The 17,047-nt window shown below is 33.2% G+C and overlaps 1 protein-coding gene across 7 annotated transcripts in view; it reads right to left on the reverse strand.

Annotated features, from left to right (window-relative positions):
* The window catches only part of RPS6KA3 (ribosomal protein S6 kinase A3), a 107,286-nt gene that overhangs the window by 32,326 nt on the left and 57,913 nt on the right, over nt 1-17,047 (reverse strand). For all 7 annotated transcript variants that reach the window (XM_036839388.1, XM_036839386.1, XM_036839384.1 and 4 more), the window contains 7 exons: nt 15,055-15,136; nt 7,515-7,595; nt 6,680-6,759; nt 5,987-6,093; nt 1,739-1,776; nt 1,361-1,503; nt 1,100-1,170 (listed from right to left, as the gene is read on the reverse strand). In XM_036839388.1, the coding sequence (XP_036695283.1) occupies nt 1,100-1,170; nt 1,361-1,503; nt 1,739-1,776; nt 5,987-6,093; nt 6,680-6,759; nt 7,515-7,595; nt 15,055-15,136 (602 nt within the window). The remainder of the gene's footprint in view (nt 1-1,099; nt 1,171-1,360; nt 1,504-1,738; nt 1,777-5,986; nt 6,094-6,679; nt 6,760-7,514; nt 7,596-15,054; nt 15,137-17,047) is intronic.

Consider the following 17,047-nt stretch of genomic DNA (forward strand, 5'->3'; position numbering starts at 1 on the left):
TTATGCTGTCCAATATGGTAGCCACTAGCCACATACAGCCACTGAGCACTTGAAATGTGGTTAGCCCAAACTGTAAGTGTAAAACCTGCAGTGAGTTTCAAATAAAATGTATCATATCTCGATCATTTTTTAATGCTGATCACATGTTGAAGTGATAATATCTTGGATATACTGGGTTAAATAAAATATATTACAATTAATTTTAGCTGTTTCTTTTTACTTTTTTAATGTTGCTACTAGAAAATTTAAAATTATGTATGGGGTTCACATTATATTTTTTTATTAGATAACACACATCCTTTATAACACTTGGGTCTGTCATAATGTGAATATGGTACAACCTTCCAAGTTACTTCGGTCTTTTAAAATTTCCTAACATTTTCTAAGTTCTCTGCATAGAGTTCTTGCATAACTTCTGCTAGATTTATCCCTAGGTTTGATTTTTTTTATACTATTGTAAACAGTATCTTTAAAAAAATTCCATTTTCTGTTGCTAGTATACAGACATGAAATAGATTTTATTTACTGACCCTTTATCCAGCAACTTTGCCAAGCTCTCATTAATTCCAATGATTTATATGAAGATCTGGATTTTCTACGGACACAATCATGTTAACTAAATAATGACAATTTTTTTTGGCCGTGCCGTGGGGCTTGCGGGATCTTAGTTCCCTCACCAAGGATCGAACCCAGGCCCCTGGCAGTGGGAGCGTGGAGTCCTAACCACTGGACCACCAGAGAATTCCCAATAATGACAATTTTATTTCTTCTTTTTAAACCTTAAACTGCACTTCTTTTGGATGCCTTACTGTACTTGCTAGTACCTTCAGGACAATGTAAACAGAAGTAGAATAATGGGCATCTTTTTCATATTCCAAATCTCAAAGGTAACGCTTTCAATAGTAACATGAAGATAATTACGAGTATTCTAGATCTATGGGGTTTGCTCGTATTTAAACCACATAATATTGATGTCATAATATCAATGAATTTCTTAGTTATTTCTTATACTATAGCTAACACTCTAAAAATCTCATTTTTTAGTTTGAAGCATTTATTTTTAAATCTCATCAAAACACATCCACTAGGAAGTACTTACTTAAGAATCATAGTCATTGTTTCTTTTCGATCTTTTCCCTGGAAAGGTAGTGTACCAGTGAGCATCTCAAACTATAAAAAGGCGAAATAATCAGAGGTATTAGTCAGTAGGTATAAAATCTCAAGGCTAGAAGATAAAAAGCATCATCTTAATTACAACCACATCTTCTAAAATTGCTATATAATAAAACAAGTGATTTATATTTCTACTATATTCACTAGTGAACTTCAAAAAAAAAAAACAAAACACCCCAAACCTTACCATTAACACACCGAAAGACCACCAGTCCGCACTCTGAGTATGACCTCGACGATTAACTACTTCTGGAGCCATGTATTCCACAGTTCCACAAAAAGAATACGCTTTCTTTTCATGGTCAATAGACTCTTTACTTAGGCCAAAATCTGCCAAAATAAATATCAAGTTCATAAATATCCTACGATAATTTGCACACGTGAAGTTTAAACTTTGAGTTCCAAAGTTTACATTAATAGTTCCAATATTTACATTAATTATTTAAAAATTCTAATTCAAGTTTTTAACACAATGTATTACTTAATATTTATACCATGATCAACCTTAAAGGAAATTAATTATATAGAGTAGGAGAGACTACTTTAACAAAATGAGGATTTTTACCTGTTAACTTGATGTGACCTTCTTCATCAAGAAGTATGCTGAAAGAAAACAAAGTTAGAAAATCTTTTCAAACCATTAAAGAGAGATTTTTTGAAGCTAAAACTGAAATTACTTTGTTAAGTATCAGATCATCACATTCATTCCAAAATATTGCTTTAGACTCTGAATAAAAAGGCGAAGGTAAAGGAGGAGAAAAATTATTTTTTTGGACACACAAATATAATGAATCCCAAAGGCAAAGCCTTATAACTTGTATTAATGAGCCAGGGACACTTGAACACTATGAGGAAAGGAACCAAAACCTATATTCTAAGTTGCTCTTAGTGCCTTTCTGCAGAGGTGGCCTAACTAAACTCCCTAGTGCTTGCACAACAGACAGAGGTCTGGATAGTTAAGTCAAAAGTGTTAGAGCTGTCATTTTAAAGGCATCTGACTCAATCATTCTTTACTAGCTTTTTTTCTTTTTCTTTTCTTTTTTCTTTTTGGCTGTGCTGCGCAGCTTGCGGGATCTTAGTTCCCCAACCAGGGACTGAACCCAGACCCCGGCAGTGAAAGCGACGAGTCCTAACCACTGGACCGCCAGGGAATTCCCTCCTAGCTTTTTTTCTGACACAACTTACACAATCCTCTTCTCCTCAACACACCTTCCTCATACTCCTTGTTCTTCTTTGACCCATCACTACATTGTATATATTATCCAGTGTTTTCTCTCTTTTTCAGTAAACTGAGAGCTCCTTGAGACTCTGACCTTATACACCCTGTAGCTCACTGTTTGGCAGAGCACAGATAAATAAGAAATGTATATTGCATGAATGGGGCCAGTCTACAAAGGGCCGATAGAGCATTCCAAAGAGTTTGGATTTCTTCTTAAGGGCAATGAAGATCATAAAAGGTTTACATGCATGGAAGGTAAAGATAATCAGATCTGCAATTTTAGAAAACAATTTAGAAGGAAAAATAAAGAATATTTAGTGTGCTCTTAGGTATGAGTTATGATAAAGAACAACAACTGGAGAAGACACTCAAGTTTCTGGCTTTAGCAGATACTTGAGTGGAGAGTAAGGTCGTTAATTAAGGAGCTATAGAAAGGGGTAAGTACTAAGCTGTTAAGCCAGTTACTGCATTTCTGGATGGGTATTTTAGTATACTGACTTGAAAGGTCAAGTAATAAGGTCAACTATTTCACTCATATTCAAAACTATTCCATAGTATAGGCATTTCCTTACTTTTAAAACATTTAATTACTTTTAATTCCTTACTTTTATTTCCTTACTTTTAATTCTTTTAATTCACTAAAAAAATGTGCAAGCCAAATTTTGTTATAATAAAATTTTACTATGTCAAAAATACTACCAACCTTCCTATATCATCAGTTCAACTATGATTACAATAATGTTTACCAGTGAGGGTAATTCAGTAGGGACACAGTGTTCAAGTCTCTTTCAGTACAAGGGACTTGTTATGAAAAAAATACTGATCTTGATTATGCTTGACTAGAAAGCAGACCAACACATTTAGGGACTATAAAGGGAATTGTTAGGTATGGTGGGAATCATCCTCCCTTCTGTCTAATCAATACCTGGAAGACAGTTCTAAAAACAAAACAAAACAAACCTCAAATCATTCTTGGTAATTTTGAAAAAATTAAAAAAGAAAACATGGCTAAAAGGGCATTACTTATACTTCCGATAGCAAGTGCATTCTAAGATAACCATCCCCGTCCTTTATCTTTGAAAGAAAAAGTCAACTGTATTACTCTCAATAAGCAAAGTTTCCTTTCAATTATTAATAATTCTTTTTAGCCATATTTATTATAACAGAGTTCTAGTTTAAAAGAATCTGGAAAACCCCTTATAGTGCATAAAACAATTGGTCTAAAAATTTAAATTTCTCCTAAGCTCTACATGATGATATCACTTGGATCATTTAACAATTAAATGTTGTTTCAGTTTAATAGTGTAGTCTAGACATTTACGTGAAAAATCTCACCATAAGCAATCTTACCCACATTAGATCTTATTTGATCTTTGAGACAGGATCCATGCTTTATATATAATTTTATAACCAACATTAATACAATGGTCTACAATAAATACATTCAATTAAATGATATAAAACACAAACACATTTTTATTATGAATGTTTAATCTTATGTTCACAGTAATTTTTTTCTTCTAAAGACTATATGCTTGAATATTCATTCTCACCAGGAATTATATTTTATGTTGTGATAGTTAGAAATTGGGAAAATGATGAGAAAAACTCAGTCATTATCTGGGGAATAAAATCAGAACCATATGAAACTTATCCGAAAACAAAATACCTGAAAAACAAATGTAAAATATGAAAGTATAACAATTTCTAAATGACCACTTAACAGGATTCCAAAGGAGTATTTCCTTTGTTTCCTATTGTAATATATAATTTAAATTTTGCATGTAACAGTTTAATGTAAGTAATATCCAAATTCTTGATAAAGATGATAGTTACACAACTCTGTGAATATACTAAAAACCATCGACTTGTATACTTTATTTTTAATAGCTGGATATTTAATATATAATATAGGTCCAAAGATCAGGACACAAAAATTTATGTACAGTATTTATTTAATAAAGTTTAAAACAAATGAAACCTATATTGTTTAAGAATGCATACTTAGGTGGTAGAACTATTTTTTTTAATTAAAAAAAATTTTTTTTAGTATAATTAAAGGTTACTTTCCATTTACAGTTCTTCCCAAATATTGGCTATATTCCCCGTGTTGTACAATACATCCTTGAGCTTATCTTACATCCAATACTTTGTACCTTACCGCTTCCCTACCTCTATATTCCCGCCCCACCCCCCAGCAGCCACTAATTTTGTTCTTTTTTATGGCTGAGAAATATTCCATTGTATATTTATAACACATCTTTATCCATTCATCTGTTGGTGGACAGCTGGGTTGCTTTCATATCTTGGCAACTGTAAATAATGCTGCTATGAACATTGGGGTATGTGGACTATATCTCAAAAAAGCTATTTTAAAAAATTCTTGATAGAACAAGGCTCTTGTTTATATCCTTAAAAAAGGAGAAAAGAAAACCTTTCTTTCTCAAAGTGGTAGATAGTAAACACCAACAAATTAAAACACAGAAGTGTGTACAATTTAAATAATATTAGCTTCTTGATAACCACTACTATAAAAGTAAAGGGAAATTTGCTTAACTCTCATTAAAAATTTGAAATCATGTGGAGAAGAAAATTGTCAATAAATGGTATTTGGAGGAAACAATTAGCTCCATGCCATCCCTCACACCAAGAAATTTCTAGATGGAGTTAAAAGTAAAAAAAAAGAAACCATAAAATTAGAAGAAAAAAATCTTATCATGAGAATTGAAAAAGCCCTTCTAAGAATAAAAGTCACAGAAGAAATCACAAAAGAAAAGATTGGCAGATCTGAGAAAAAAATACTTGTGTAGGTTAAAATAACACGAAATTAAAAGACAGGGTGGCGCAGTGGTTAAGAATCCGCCTGCCAACGCAGGGGACATGGGTTCGATCCCTGGTCCAGGAAGATCCCACAGGCCGCGAAGCAACTAAGTCTGTGTGCCACAACTACTGAGCCTGCACTGTAGAGCCTGTGAGCCACAACTACTGAGCCCGAGTGCCACAACTACTGAAGCCCACACGCCTAGAGCCTGTGCTCCACAACAAAGACAAGCCACTGCAATGAGAAGCCCGCACACCGCAATGAAGAGTAGCCCCCGCTTGCCACAACTAGGGAAAGCCTGCGTGCAGCAACAAAGACCCAACACAGTGATACATACATACATAAAAAAATAAATAATAAAATTAAAAGATAAACTAGAAAAGTGTATTTGCAGCATATGTCAAACGGTTAAATTCTTAATTTGTATAGAAAGGTCTCTTACAAATCAATGGGAAAAAAACAACACTCCAAAAGAAAAATGAGCAAAGGCCATGAACAGAAAAATCACACAAAAATACAACTGCCAATAAACCTATGACCATAGATTTCCACTTCATTAAAAATCAAAGAATGCAAATGAAAACAAGGTAACGTTAACAGATATTTTGATTAAAAGATATTTAAAAGTATGAGAACATAAAGGGTTAGCAGAAATGTGAAGCATAGGCATTCTAATCCAATGTTTGTGGTAGTTCTATGAAATAATATTATTTTGTATTACCCCCTAAATAATTATATTATACTGTATTCAACTTAGCAGCATGATTCCTTACTTTTCTGGTTTTAAGTCTCTATAGATTATTCCCAGGCTATGTAGATGGTCTAAAGCAAGCGCAAGTTCAGCCAAGTAGAATTTGACATCTTCTTCTGTGAACATGACCTAAAATAAAATAATAATTTTTCTGTCTTTATTTTCTTTTTGCATTTGTTATTTTTATTTAAAGTTCCATCCTACAGTTTAAATATCAAAAAACTATAAATATGCTAATTACACAATTCACTTATGAAAGAAATTTGCAAAAATGACTGAATCAGTCAACTAATGACTTACTAAATGCTAAATATGCACTGTGGGGAAAATAATTTTACATTTTGTTAAGTAACAACTATATTCAGATTGTGCCATTGTTGCTCCATCACAGTAACGTCTTAGAAATGAAAAATGATCTTTACAATGCAGGCTGAATTTCCACTACTGATTGTTTAAGGATATCTTGTTGTTATATTATTGCTTCTGAATAAACTATAACTAAAAGAAGCAGGACAAAAGACAGTTTATCAATTTAAAATCTACTTTCCGAATAAATTCAGAAGTTAGGAAAAAAACTCTTTTTGGCTCTGATTCGTCAATATAAGAATCCTGTGCCGCTTGACAAAATACGACAAGCATAATATTGAAATATAACAAAGCTTTAGTTGAAAAAGGATGCGTATAAATAGATTTAAAACAGAGATTAATTATATACCTCTTTGGATAAGCGTGTAAACAAATCTCCTCCCCTGAGAAAGTCCAATATAAGATACAACTTCCCTTCAGTTTGAAAAGCTGAATGAAGAAACGAAAATTTCCATTTAATTCATAGTTTAATTTGGGGGGCTTACATTAGGTCAACTCATTCACAAATGAATACTATTTTAGCAAATTAATGACTACATCATAGATCTAAACTGATTTTTATTTAGAAGTTAACCAATGATTCCTCTTAGTTTCCACGTAGAAATGTTAAATGCAGTGTTTCTTATTATGGAACCACTAAAACATTTGTTAGATTTTATTCAGGCAACAGTCTCTCAGGAATACAATAGTTCTAGAACATGGGGTCAATAAGAAAAATTCCCAACAGAAAGACTTACTTAACCATGAAACAAAATACAAAATACCATGTAACTTAACTACAAAAAAAGGTGGATTGGTTAGCTTTAATTACACAGAATAAGAACATCAGGACGTCGATATTAGGGATCTTTCTTGCTTGTAAGTTAGGCTAACACATATAGACTATAAAATACTGGTACATTATTATTAATTATTATAATTTTAAAATGATTATTATTACCTGTTCCTATGGCTATCACTCAGAAACTATAATGTTTAAAAGAAACACGAAGCTAAATGCAATAAAAGCTTCTAAAATTTATCTAAGAAGTAACGGTTTAATTTCCATGACTTTACTATATGTATCTACTAGACACATACAAATATACACAAATAAATATTTATATACATTAGTATATCTGAATGCACTCAGGGAGTGGGAGAATGAGGTAAAGGGATGAGATGGGAGGTTGTTCATAACTTACCATAATGCAACTTGACAATAAAAGGATGGTTAACTTCTACCAAGATATCACGCTCCATTTTTGTCCGAACACGGTCTCGAACTATAAAATATTACACATATGGCTATACTGTAATAGCTTCCAGAGACAATCTTTAAAACAAAATCTCTTTGGTGACTATTTTAAATAAAATTTTGCTTATATGTATAAAAGTGTGAATTCACATATAAATTAAATTATTTATATGTATAAATAAAACTATTCATTACTCTTGAATTTTCAAAATTAATAACTATTTTTTACTAAATTATGTTACCAGAAGAAATTGTATATATTTATAAAATCTGTGCTTTACATTAAAAAAATACAGGGAACATATCAGATGTTGGCTTTAACATCAGATTTCCAAGTATTTTGGTCAAAGTTATGAAAAATAGCCAAAAAAGGAGCAACTTTTTAAAAACAAGGCATTCCAATGAAATGGTAAAACACACACAAAAAATGAAATAGGTTTTAACACTTCTCCCTACCAACCTTATCAACTCAATTCAACAAACATTCATTAAGCATCTAAAATATGGGGCAGACATGGCGAAGGATAGATATACCCCAAAAGGTGTATTTTGAGGGAGGCAGGAGAGGAGAGATACTGAGAGGAAGTACTGTGGTGCAGCTGAAAGAGCAAAGGCTTTTTGGAGTTAGAAACATCTGGATTTGGATCTGTGTCATCTTGAGCAAGTTACTTATTTAAACTCTCTGTGCCTCTATTACACCTCTCATCTATGAAATGGGGATAACACCACTGTATCTTTGGGGGCTATGTGACCATTTGAGATAAGGTTTGTACATCGAGAGCCTGGTATATAAGAGATATTCAATTAAACAGTAGTTATAGCACCATGAATATGATAAAGGGATAAAATGATGTATTGCCACCAATAAGTAGTACAAGAATTCAGAAAAGGGAAAGATCAGTTTTACTTGTATAGGAAGGCTAGAGCAAAGAGGTGGGGTTAGGGACTTTTAGAGTGGAATTTATATGGGCAAGAAGGACTGGACCGAGAGAAGAAAAGTCCAGGTATCGAGTACCAGTGCAAGCAAGGACATGGAGGCATGCATGATGAGCAAGAAGGAACCTAATCAGTGTGGAAACTGGGGGGGTGGGGGTGGGGTGGGGATGGGAGTGGGGGTGGGAGGGGTGGTGAAGTAGGGAGGATCCAGATTCCTGACAATTTGGAATGCCAGGATGAATTTACATTTGACCCAGTAGGCAAAGATCTCTTTTACCAACCAAATATTTCCTGAGCAAACTCTACATGCCAGGCACTGTGAGATACAAATAAAATAATCTTCAAGAAGCTAATAATCTGGTGGGAATGACAGACAAGTAAACTGATGATTAATCATCTGATAAGTACTCTCTTGGTAGCTCAATGGATTTAAGAGGTGAAAATGATCATTCATTCAAGTTTTTTTTTTCTGTTGCATAATAAGGATAAATCACACAGAACTTCTATTTTTCAGGCCAGAGAGACTGAATGGTTCTGCCACAGATTAAACAGAAAGAATGGAAAGAGAGTCTTTTTTGGCAGTGGGGGCGGGGACAGAATGATGAGTCTTCTTGTCAATTTAAGGTGACCACTGATACCTAAAACTCAGAACTAAGCCCTCTGGGAAAAATAAACAAATAAACTTAAAAAAATCCTACGTTTCCCATTCTACCAGTTTTCCACTCCAACTGGGAGATTTTGGTGCCAGTGACTGAAAATAGGCAAAACAGGAAAAGGAATCAATTGCTCTTGATATCAACACAGCTCTGTCTTTTTATTGACTTGTTTTGTGGATGTATCAAATTCAGGATCAGTCTCTGATTTCGTTATCTTGTCCTATCACTACCACTCTGGTGCCTTATGTCCAACAGGCCCTTTCTATTATTTGTGTGAATGAGGTTCATCACACAATTGTCAGGCCTGCTGACAATTCTAGTCTAGTCTAGCCCAAAACTGCCCTTTTTTCCATCGCTACCCATACAATCTTGGATTATGTTCCCATTACCTTAAAGCTAGATTCCAAATTTCTACCTCTTTCAATAATTATACAAAGCTTATTTAATAAGCAGCAAAAATATCCATCAGTATATTTACTGTATATCCCTCTTCTATTATTGTACCACTATGAAAAGAACAATTACTTGGGAGTCAAGAGCTATAGTTTAGTGGCCATGCTAATAACTAGATGAGTTACCTTGGTCAAATCCTTTCATTGCTCAGGGGCTTCCTGCTTCCTTCTCTATAAAATGAGAGGCTAGAACCAGATGCTTTTCTTTCTATTATGATTATCTTGTGAGATAGTTTCCTTACATGCAACACTGATGAGACCTTGTTTAGTTCAAAACGAACAGTAAGATTCACTCACTAAAGAATTCCTTCCTTCTGTCTGAGATAGGACTGTGTAATAGTTCTAATCTGGTTTCTTTTATGTATATAAAGACCTAGTGACAAATATAAATCATCCTACAATCAGGAATTTTGATTAGGATATTAGTGGTTCAGAAGAAGGCATGTTTTACATTGGTTAAACTCTAAACCCCTGAAATAGAATTTGTTAACACTGACTCATGTTGGCAAAGCAACTACATTCCGCTGAAATAATTTTTATTACATACTAGTTATTACATTTTAAATTCTACTTGACTTGAACATGAGAGTGAATAAGAAGAAATGCTGTTTATGTTTCTAGAATTATGTATTAAGAAAATGCTTTAAGCAATAGTTTACAAAACCTTTTAGGCCCACAGACTACTTTATTAGGACAAAAGTCCCCATAAACTCAACTTAACACTTTTGACTTCTTTTTGACCCCATTTATTATATTAATAGAAACTTTAAACTGGAAAGAGACTTCTGGTTAAACATGGATGTTTTACTTTCTACTTTCTTCTAAAACCCTATTGAAATTACAATAATGGAAAAATTATGCATAAACTCACAAGGACAAAAAAGAGAAGCAGTAGCAGAAGGTGACTAAGTGGTAACTCACACAGCAGATCAGAGAAAGCTAAAATCTAAGCTTAAAGAAAGGAGGCCGGGCTTCCCTGGTGGTGCAGTGGTTGAGAATCTGCCTGCCAATGCAGGGGACAGGGGTTCGAGCCCTGGTCCGGGAAGATCCCACATGCCGCGGAGCAACTAGGCCCGTGAGCCACAATTACTGAGCCTGCGCATCTGGGGCCTGTGCTCCGCAACAAGAGAGGCCGCGATAGTGAGAGGCCCGCGCACCGCGATGAAGAGTGGCCCCCACTTGCCGCAACTACAGAAAGCCCTCGCACAGAAACGAGGACCCAACACAACCATAAAAAAAAAAAAAAAAAAAAAAAAAAAAAAAAGAAAGGAGGCCAATGAGAAATAAGCAAATTCTTGCCATAGAACCCATTCTAATCAGCTTTTTGGTACCACACTTTTTTTTTTTCTTTAAAAAAAATTTTATTTTATTGAAGTATAGTTGATTTACAATGTTGTGTTAATTTCTGCTGTACAGCAAAGTGATTCACTTATATATATATACACACACACACATACATACATATATATATATATATATATATGAATATAGGTACCTCACTCTTAAATGAGGAAAAGATAGCAAAGAATTCCCAGGAATTTAAGGAAAGACTCTAAACATGAAAAATAGCTATCAAAATAAATAGAAAAATATAGACCTTATGTAGATCCTGATTCAAACAAATTGCAAAAAGAAAAATGAATTATAACAATAGGGACAACTGGAAACTTGAGCACTGATCAGATATCTGTATATTAATTTTTCAGGTATAATCATAGAATTGTATTATTTCTTTTAAGAGTCTTTATCTTTTAGAGATACATACTAAAATATTTATGGAAGAAATTATACAATATCTGGGATTTGCTTCAAAATATCAAAAGAGGGGAAGGGAGAGAACACAGATAAAAAAAGATTGATTATGAGTTGATAAATGTTGAAGGAAAAAGAAGGGTATACGGGGCTTCTCTATATTTTCTGTTTCTTTCTGTAGATGTTTGACACTTTCCATAATAAAAAGTTTTAAAAAATGGAATAATTAGAGAACAAGGAAAATCTAGGAAATTAAAAATAATGGTAGAAACAAGAAGTTAATAGAAGGGTTGGAAGATAGATGATAAAATTTCCTAGGAAACAGGAAAAAAAGACAAAAATGGAAAATAGGATGGAAAAAAAATTAAAATTAAGCAACGACCCAGGAGGTTCAAAATATCCAAAGAGTAGCAGTTATAAAATGGAGAAGAAATGACAAAATACTTCCCCAGAACTGAAGAAATGAGTTTCTAGATTGAAAGAGACCACCCCATATCTGGTATGATGAATTTTAAAAATCCACACTAAAGAAATACCATTATACAAATTTCAGAACAACAGGGATAAAGAGTAGCTTGATTCTAAAGACTTCTAAGGAGGAAAAGCAGCTTATACACAAAGGACTGGGAACCATAACAGTAATAAATTTCATAACTGCAACACAGGAAACTGGAAGACAATGGAAACAATGCCTTCAAATATCTGAGGGAAAATTATTTCTGATCTAGAATTTTACATCCAGTCAAATTATAAATTAAGTGAGGGGCAGAATAAAGGCATTTTCAGACATGTAAAGTTACAAAAAATTTACCATCCATCCAGCCTTTCTAAAGTAGCTACTAGAAGATGTGTTTCACCAAAACTAGAAAGTAAACTGAGAAAAAGGTAGGTACAGAATTTAGGAAAGGAGATCTAATACAGCAAAGATGTGAAGGATATGTGACTTCAGTACAGGAACAATCTGTATAAAGCATTATGAAAACATTACTAGGAGGACATGAAAAGGGAAACTGTGTGTGAGAGAACTAAATCCTAATCTTCCATGGTAGGAAGTCAAAAGATTATGTCTCCAAATGAAAACAATCAAAGAATTACAATATAAAAATACTGAATGTGGAGGTAAAAGGCAGAAGCAGCAGCTAAAGAGATGGAAGTCACTGTCTCTGGGGGTCAAGAACTGGGATAGGGAGAAGGGTAGGAAAAGCACTGCTATTTTATAAGACTCTATACACATATTACTTTGATAAAAATAAAAATAAAATTTAAGAACACACCAGCAGTCTATAATTCCAATATGTCAAGTAGCTTCACTTTTCTATGGTCTCTTATATCGCTAACATCTATATAATTTTACATACTTGTGGTAGCCAAATTCGTTATAATGTTCACTTACAAATTTTTATTACATTCATTTTTGTGATTATATTTGAAATATTTCATTTAAATAATACTCTATTAAGTGGTATACCATACTTTTCTAAACATTCAATATTTATAAGATTTCTAAATTCTCGATATTGTAAATAATGTTGCAATGAAAATTTTCAAGTGCACAAAATCCTTCTTCGAGATTATTTCCTTAGGTTACTTTAGCAGCAATAATGGCTCATTGTACTTGTTGCAAAACCGCTTTCTAACTTACGTTGCCATTATATGAAATAACTCATTATTTTATATGCATTTATCAGAAAACTGGAACATTTTCCCAAATGTTATTTATTTTATCCCCTTGCATAAAATGTATTCTAAAACCCTTTAGGTGGAGGTTGTAAAGTTATTTCTTAGGAACTCCTAACTCAATCATTCCTTTTACAGTTATTAGTTGGAATTCCATTGTAAGGAAGAGCTTTCCCTTGTTCTCCATTAATTTATGGATTAACTCATGGATTCTTTATTCAGTGGGTTGTAATCGATCACTGTCATTATTTATTGCAATGTTTAAACTGTCCTAGATTTGGCCAGTAGGAGCCTTTTAATAAATTCCTTACATATTAATATTTTGTAATATTTGAGGCAAATAATTTCCTGATTTCCTATTTATACTATTTTTCATTGTATAAAAGGCCAAAATTTTTTGTACTGTCAATTTGTTTGTAATTTGTGCTTTGCTCAGTATCTCTTCACAAGTTTCCTAGGATGTGTTAAGTTGTAAAATTCAGTTAGATTGTTTATTATGGTATATGGTTTAAGAGAAGACTCTAGTTTTTTTGCAGGTTGTTCATGAGTATTTCAAACAAAATTTATAAAATCAGTATTTAATTTCCCATTGTTCTAGACACCTGCTTTGTCATACAGCACAACACTTACTCAATATTTTTGTAACAAATACATGAAACTTTAATATATAATACTTTTGTACTGTTTTGTTCCACTGGTTTATATGCCTGTATTATTTTCCCCCAAAACACAATGAATTATTACTGCTTTTAATAAGCCTTAAACCTGATAAAACTTGTTCCTTTCTCATTCTTCTTTTTTAGAATACTCTTTGAGGCATATGTTTTCAAGTGAAATTTTCAATATTTCAAGGAAAATGCAACAGGAATCTTGAGGATATGGAGCTAACTGGATGACTAGAGGAATACTAAGAGTCTTAACAACCTTCTCTAAAAGGAACTGGGCATGTATTTCCTTTCCCAATATCTTTTAGGTTTCTCAGAGTTCATAGTTTCCTTTACATATACTATGCACAACACAAATCCTGTTATATACATGAAAAAAACTACTTTTGTTGCTTTTGTAAATGAACTCTCTTAAATAAGTTCCATCTATGCAGCTTTATAACATGGAATTCATGAGTATAAAATTATAAAAGTAGTGATGTAGAGTAGGGCACTGAGGATATAATTTAATTTCCTGGCCCTAGCAAGAATCAAGTAAGTAGTATGCCAGGGGGTGGAGACTGGATAGGAAAGAAAATACATTCAGGAAGGGAGCAAGAGAACAGAAGCAAAGGATGGTGTTTATAGAGGGAGGTGAAATTTCTTGAAACGATGATAATATCCAGTACGAGTTACTAATTGGGAAAAATAACATCAGAAATAATAAGTGATCATCACAGATATTCCTTCCAGAATATTTTAAAACCTTTAGAAAATACAGGTAAGTTGAAGAGGAAAAAAAGAGATGTCAGGAATCAACACACAAAATAATTAGAGGTTATGTGGTAAAATAACTGATACTACTTTAAAAAAGGAAGATCTAAGTATTTAAAAATCTATGTACAATTTTTTCTAAGTGACTGTTTACCTATAAGAGCCAAATCTGACATTAGATTTTTCAAAATCAGAGGCTTAGAATAAAAACTTATTTGGAGACCAGAAGTCAAAATGATAAAGTCCTTAGAATAAAAGCAATTTTGCATCATAAATCAGTAAGTTTTCAAAACATTAAAATAATAATATGAACTGGAAGATGCATCAAACCTAGTTTTAAAATTCTAAACTTCTACTTGCCTAAAGCCCAAGAAGAATTTATAATACTTCTTTTAAGGCATGGCAACTCCCATTCTCACTAGTCATATGATTCCTAGCCTCGTAGGAAAAATCCACTAAAAGAAAGTCTAAATTTAAAGACAGTAACGGGAACAGATTCTGAATTTAAGTGACTGGCCTAGGAGTCACATGAGACCTATTCAGATTTTTCAGTTTGTTCATACTACGCGAACACTACAAATAACAGTAGCACTTACCTTTCAATGTGGCCTTCTTCAATACTTTCATGGCGTAAAGCTGTCTAGCATCAGAGCCTGAGATTTTTTTGACTAAGAAAACCTGTATTTAAATAAGAGAAAATAAGTCTTACAAAGTATCAGAAACTAAACTATTGCTAAAATAAGACCCCCTACTGTAATATAGCTTATTATTAGAAAGATTCTGATACATTAACTATTTTCCTTAAAATATTACCAATTATAAATACAGTGAGTTGTAAACACTGGTTATAACTTTGGGTGTCAATATAAGTGAATACATTTTTTGTTGTTGTTTGCCAATTCCCAAAGACCATGTAACATGTAAGACAGAAACAAAAATCTTTAAATCATGAAGCAATTAGAGAAAAGTCTAACATGTTTAAAGTATAACACAGGTGGTGATTGCTCTGCTTCTAACAAAACAAAAATTGTGATTCCATAAAAATTGTTATACAGAAGTTCCCCTTGACCACAATTTTCTGTTGATTCAATTCTGTTGACGAATAGTCTTTTCTATGTATGAAAACTCCACAATTTCTCATTGCTGGGCAGAACAATTTATTTTTATTTTTTAATTGAAGTATAGATGATTTACAATGTTGTGTTAGTTTCTGGTGTACAGCAAAGTGATTCAGTTATATATATAAATATATATATATTCTTTTTCATTATGGTTTATTACAGGATTTTGAATATAGTTCCCTATACAGTAGGACCTTGTTGTTTATCTATTTTATATACAGCAGTTTGTATCTGCTAATCCCAAACTCCTAATCTATCCCTCCTTCATCCTCTTTCCCCTTTCGTAACCACAAGTCTGTTCTCTATATCTGTGAGTCTGTTTTTGTTTTGTAGATATGTTGATTTGTGTCATATTTTAGATTACACATACAAGTGATATCATAAGGTATTTGTCTTTGTCTTTCTGACTTCACTCAGTGTGACAATCTCTAGGTCCATCCATGTTGCTGCAAATGGCGTTATTTTATTCTTTTTTATGGCTGAGTAGTATTCCATTGTATATATGCACCACACCTTCTTTATCCATTCATCTCTTAATGGACATTTAGGTTGCTTCCATGTCTTGGCTATTGTAAATAGTGCTATGAACACTGGGGTGCATGCATCTTTTCGAATTAGAGTTTTCTCCAGATATATGCCCAGGAGTGAGATTGCTGGATCATATGGCAACTCTATTTTTAGTTTTTTAAGGAACCTCCATACTGTTTTCCATAGTGGCTACACCAATTTACATTCCCACTAATAGTGCAGGAGGGTTCCCTTTTCTCCACACCCTCTCCAGCATTTGTTATTTGTAGGCTTTTTAATGATGGCCATTCTGACTGGTGAGAGGTGATACCTCATTGTAGTTTTGATTTGGGCAAAACAATTTAAAACACATATACTGAAGAAGTTTACTCACAACTATTTAATGTAAATTAAGTCAGAACCCTGCCTCCCCATCTTTCAAAAATCAAATATACACATATACCTAAATATTAAGAATACAATTCCCAGGGGAATTCCCTGGCGTTCCAGTGGTAGGACGCTGCTGCACTTCCACTGCAGGAGGGGTGTGGGTTCGATCCCTGGTTGGGGAACTAAGACCCCGCAGGCCGTGTGGTGTGGCAAAAAAAAAAAAAAAAAGCAAGCAATCCCCAGGTATGTTACTGAGTATCTTGATTTTCCAAATATTTTTGGCTCTTTTCAAAATATAGTGTGGGATTTATGCAAAATGAATAAAGTCTGCTCTAAATAACTCACGGTCATGCTATAACTTGTCTAATACAATACAAAACTATCAATAAATCCCCTCTACTCATTTTGACCATTAGTTTCATGATCTTTTCCAGCAAACCTTTACACAGACTTGCTAAATGGACCTGAATTTCAACTTTTTTTGTCCTACCCATTCTTTCCTAGCAGTGCTATTGAGCTGCCACAGATGGTAAGAAGAGACTCTATTACAATCAAGAATTAACTCTAGGGT

Source organism: Balaenoptera musculus, chromosome X, assembly GCF_009873245.2.
Source record: "Balaenoptera musculus isolate JJ_BM4_2016_0621 chromosome X, mBalMus1.pri.v3, whole genome shotgun sequence".
Taxonomy (NCBI): Eukaryota; Metazoa; Chordata; class Mammalia; order Artiodactyla; family Balaenopteridae; genus Balaenoptera; species Balaenoptera musculus.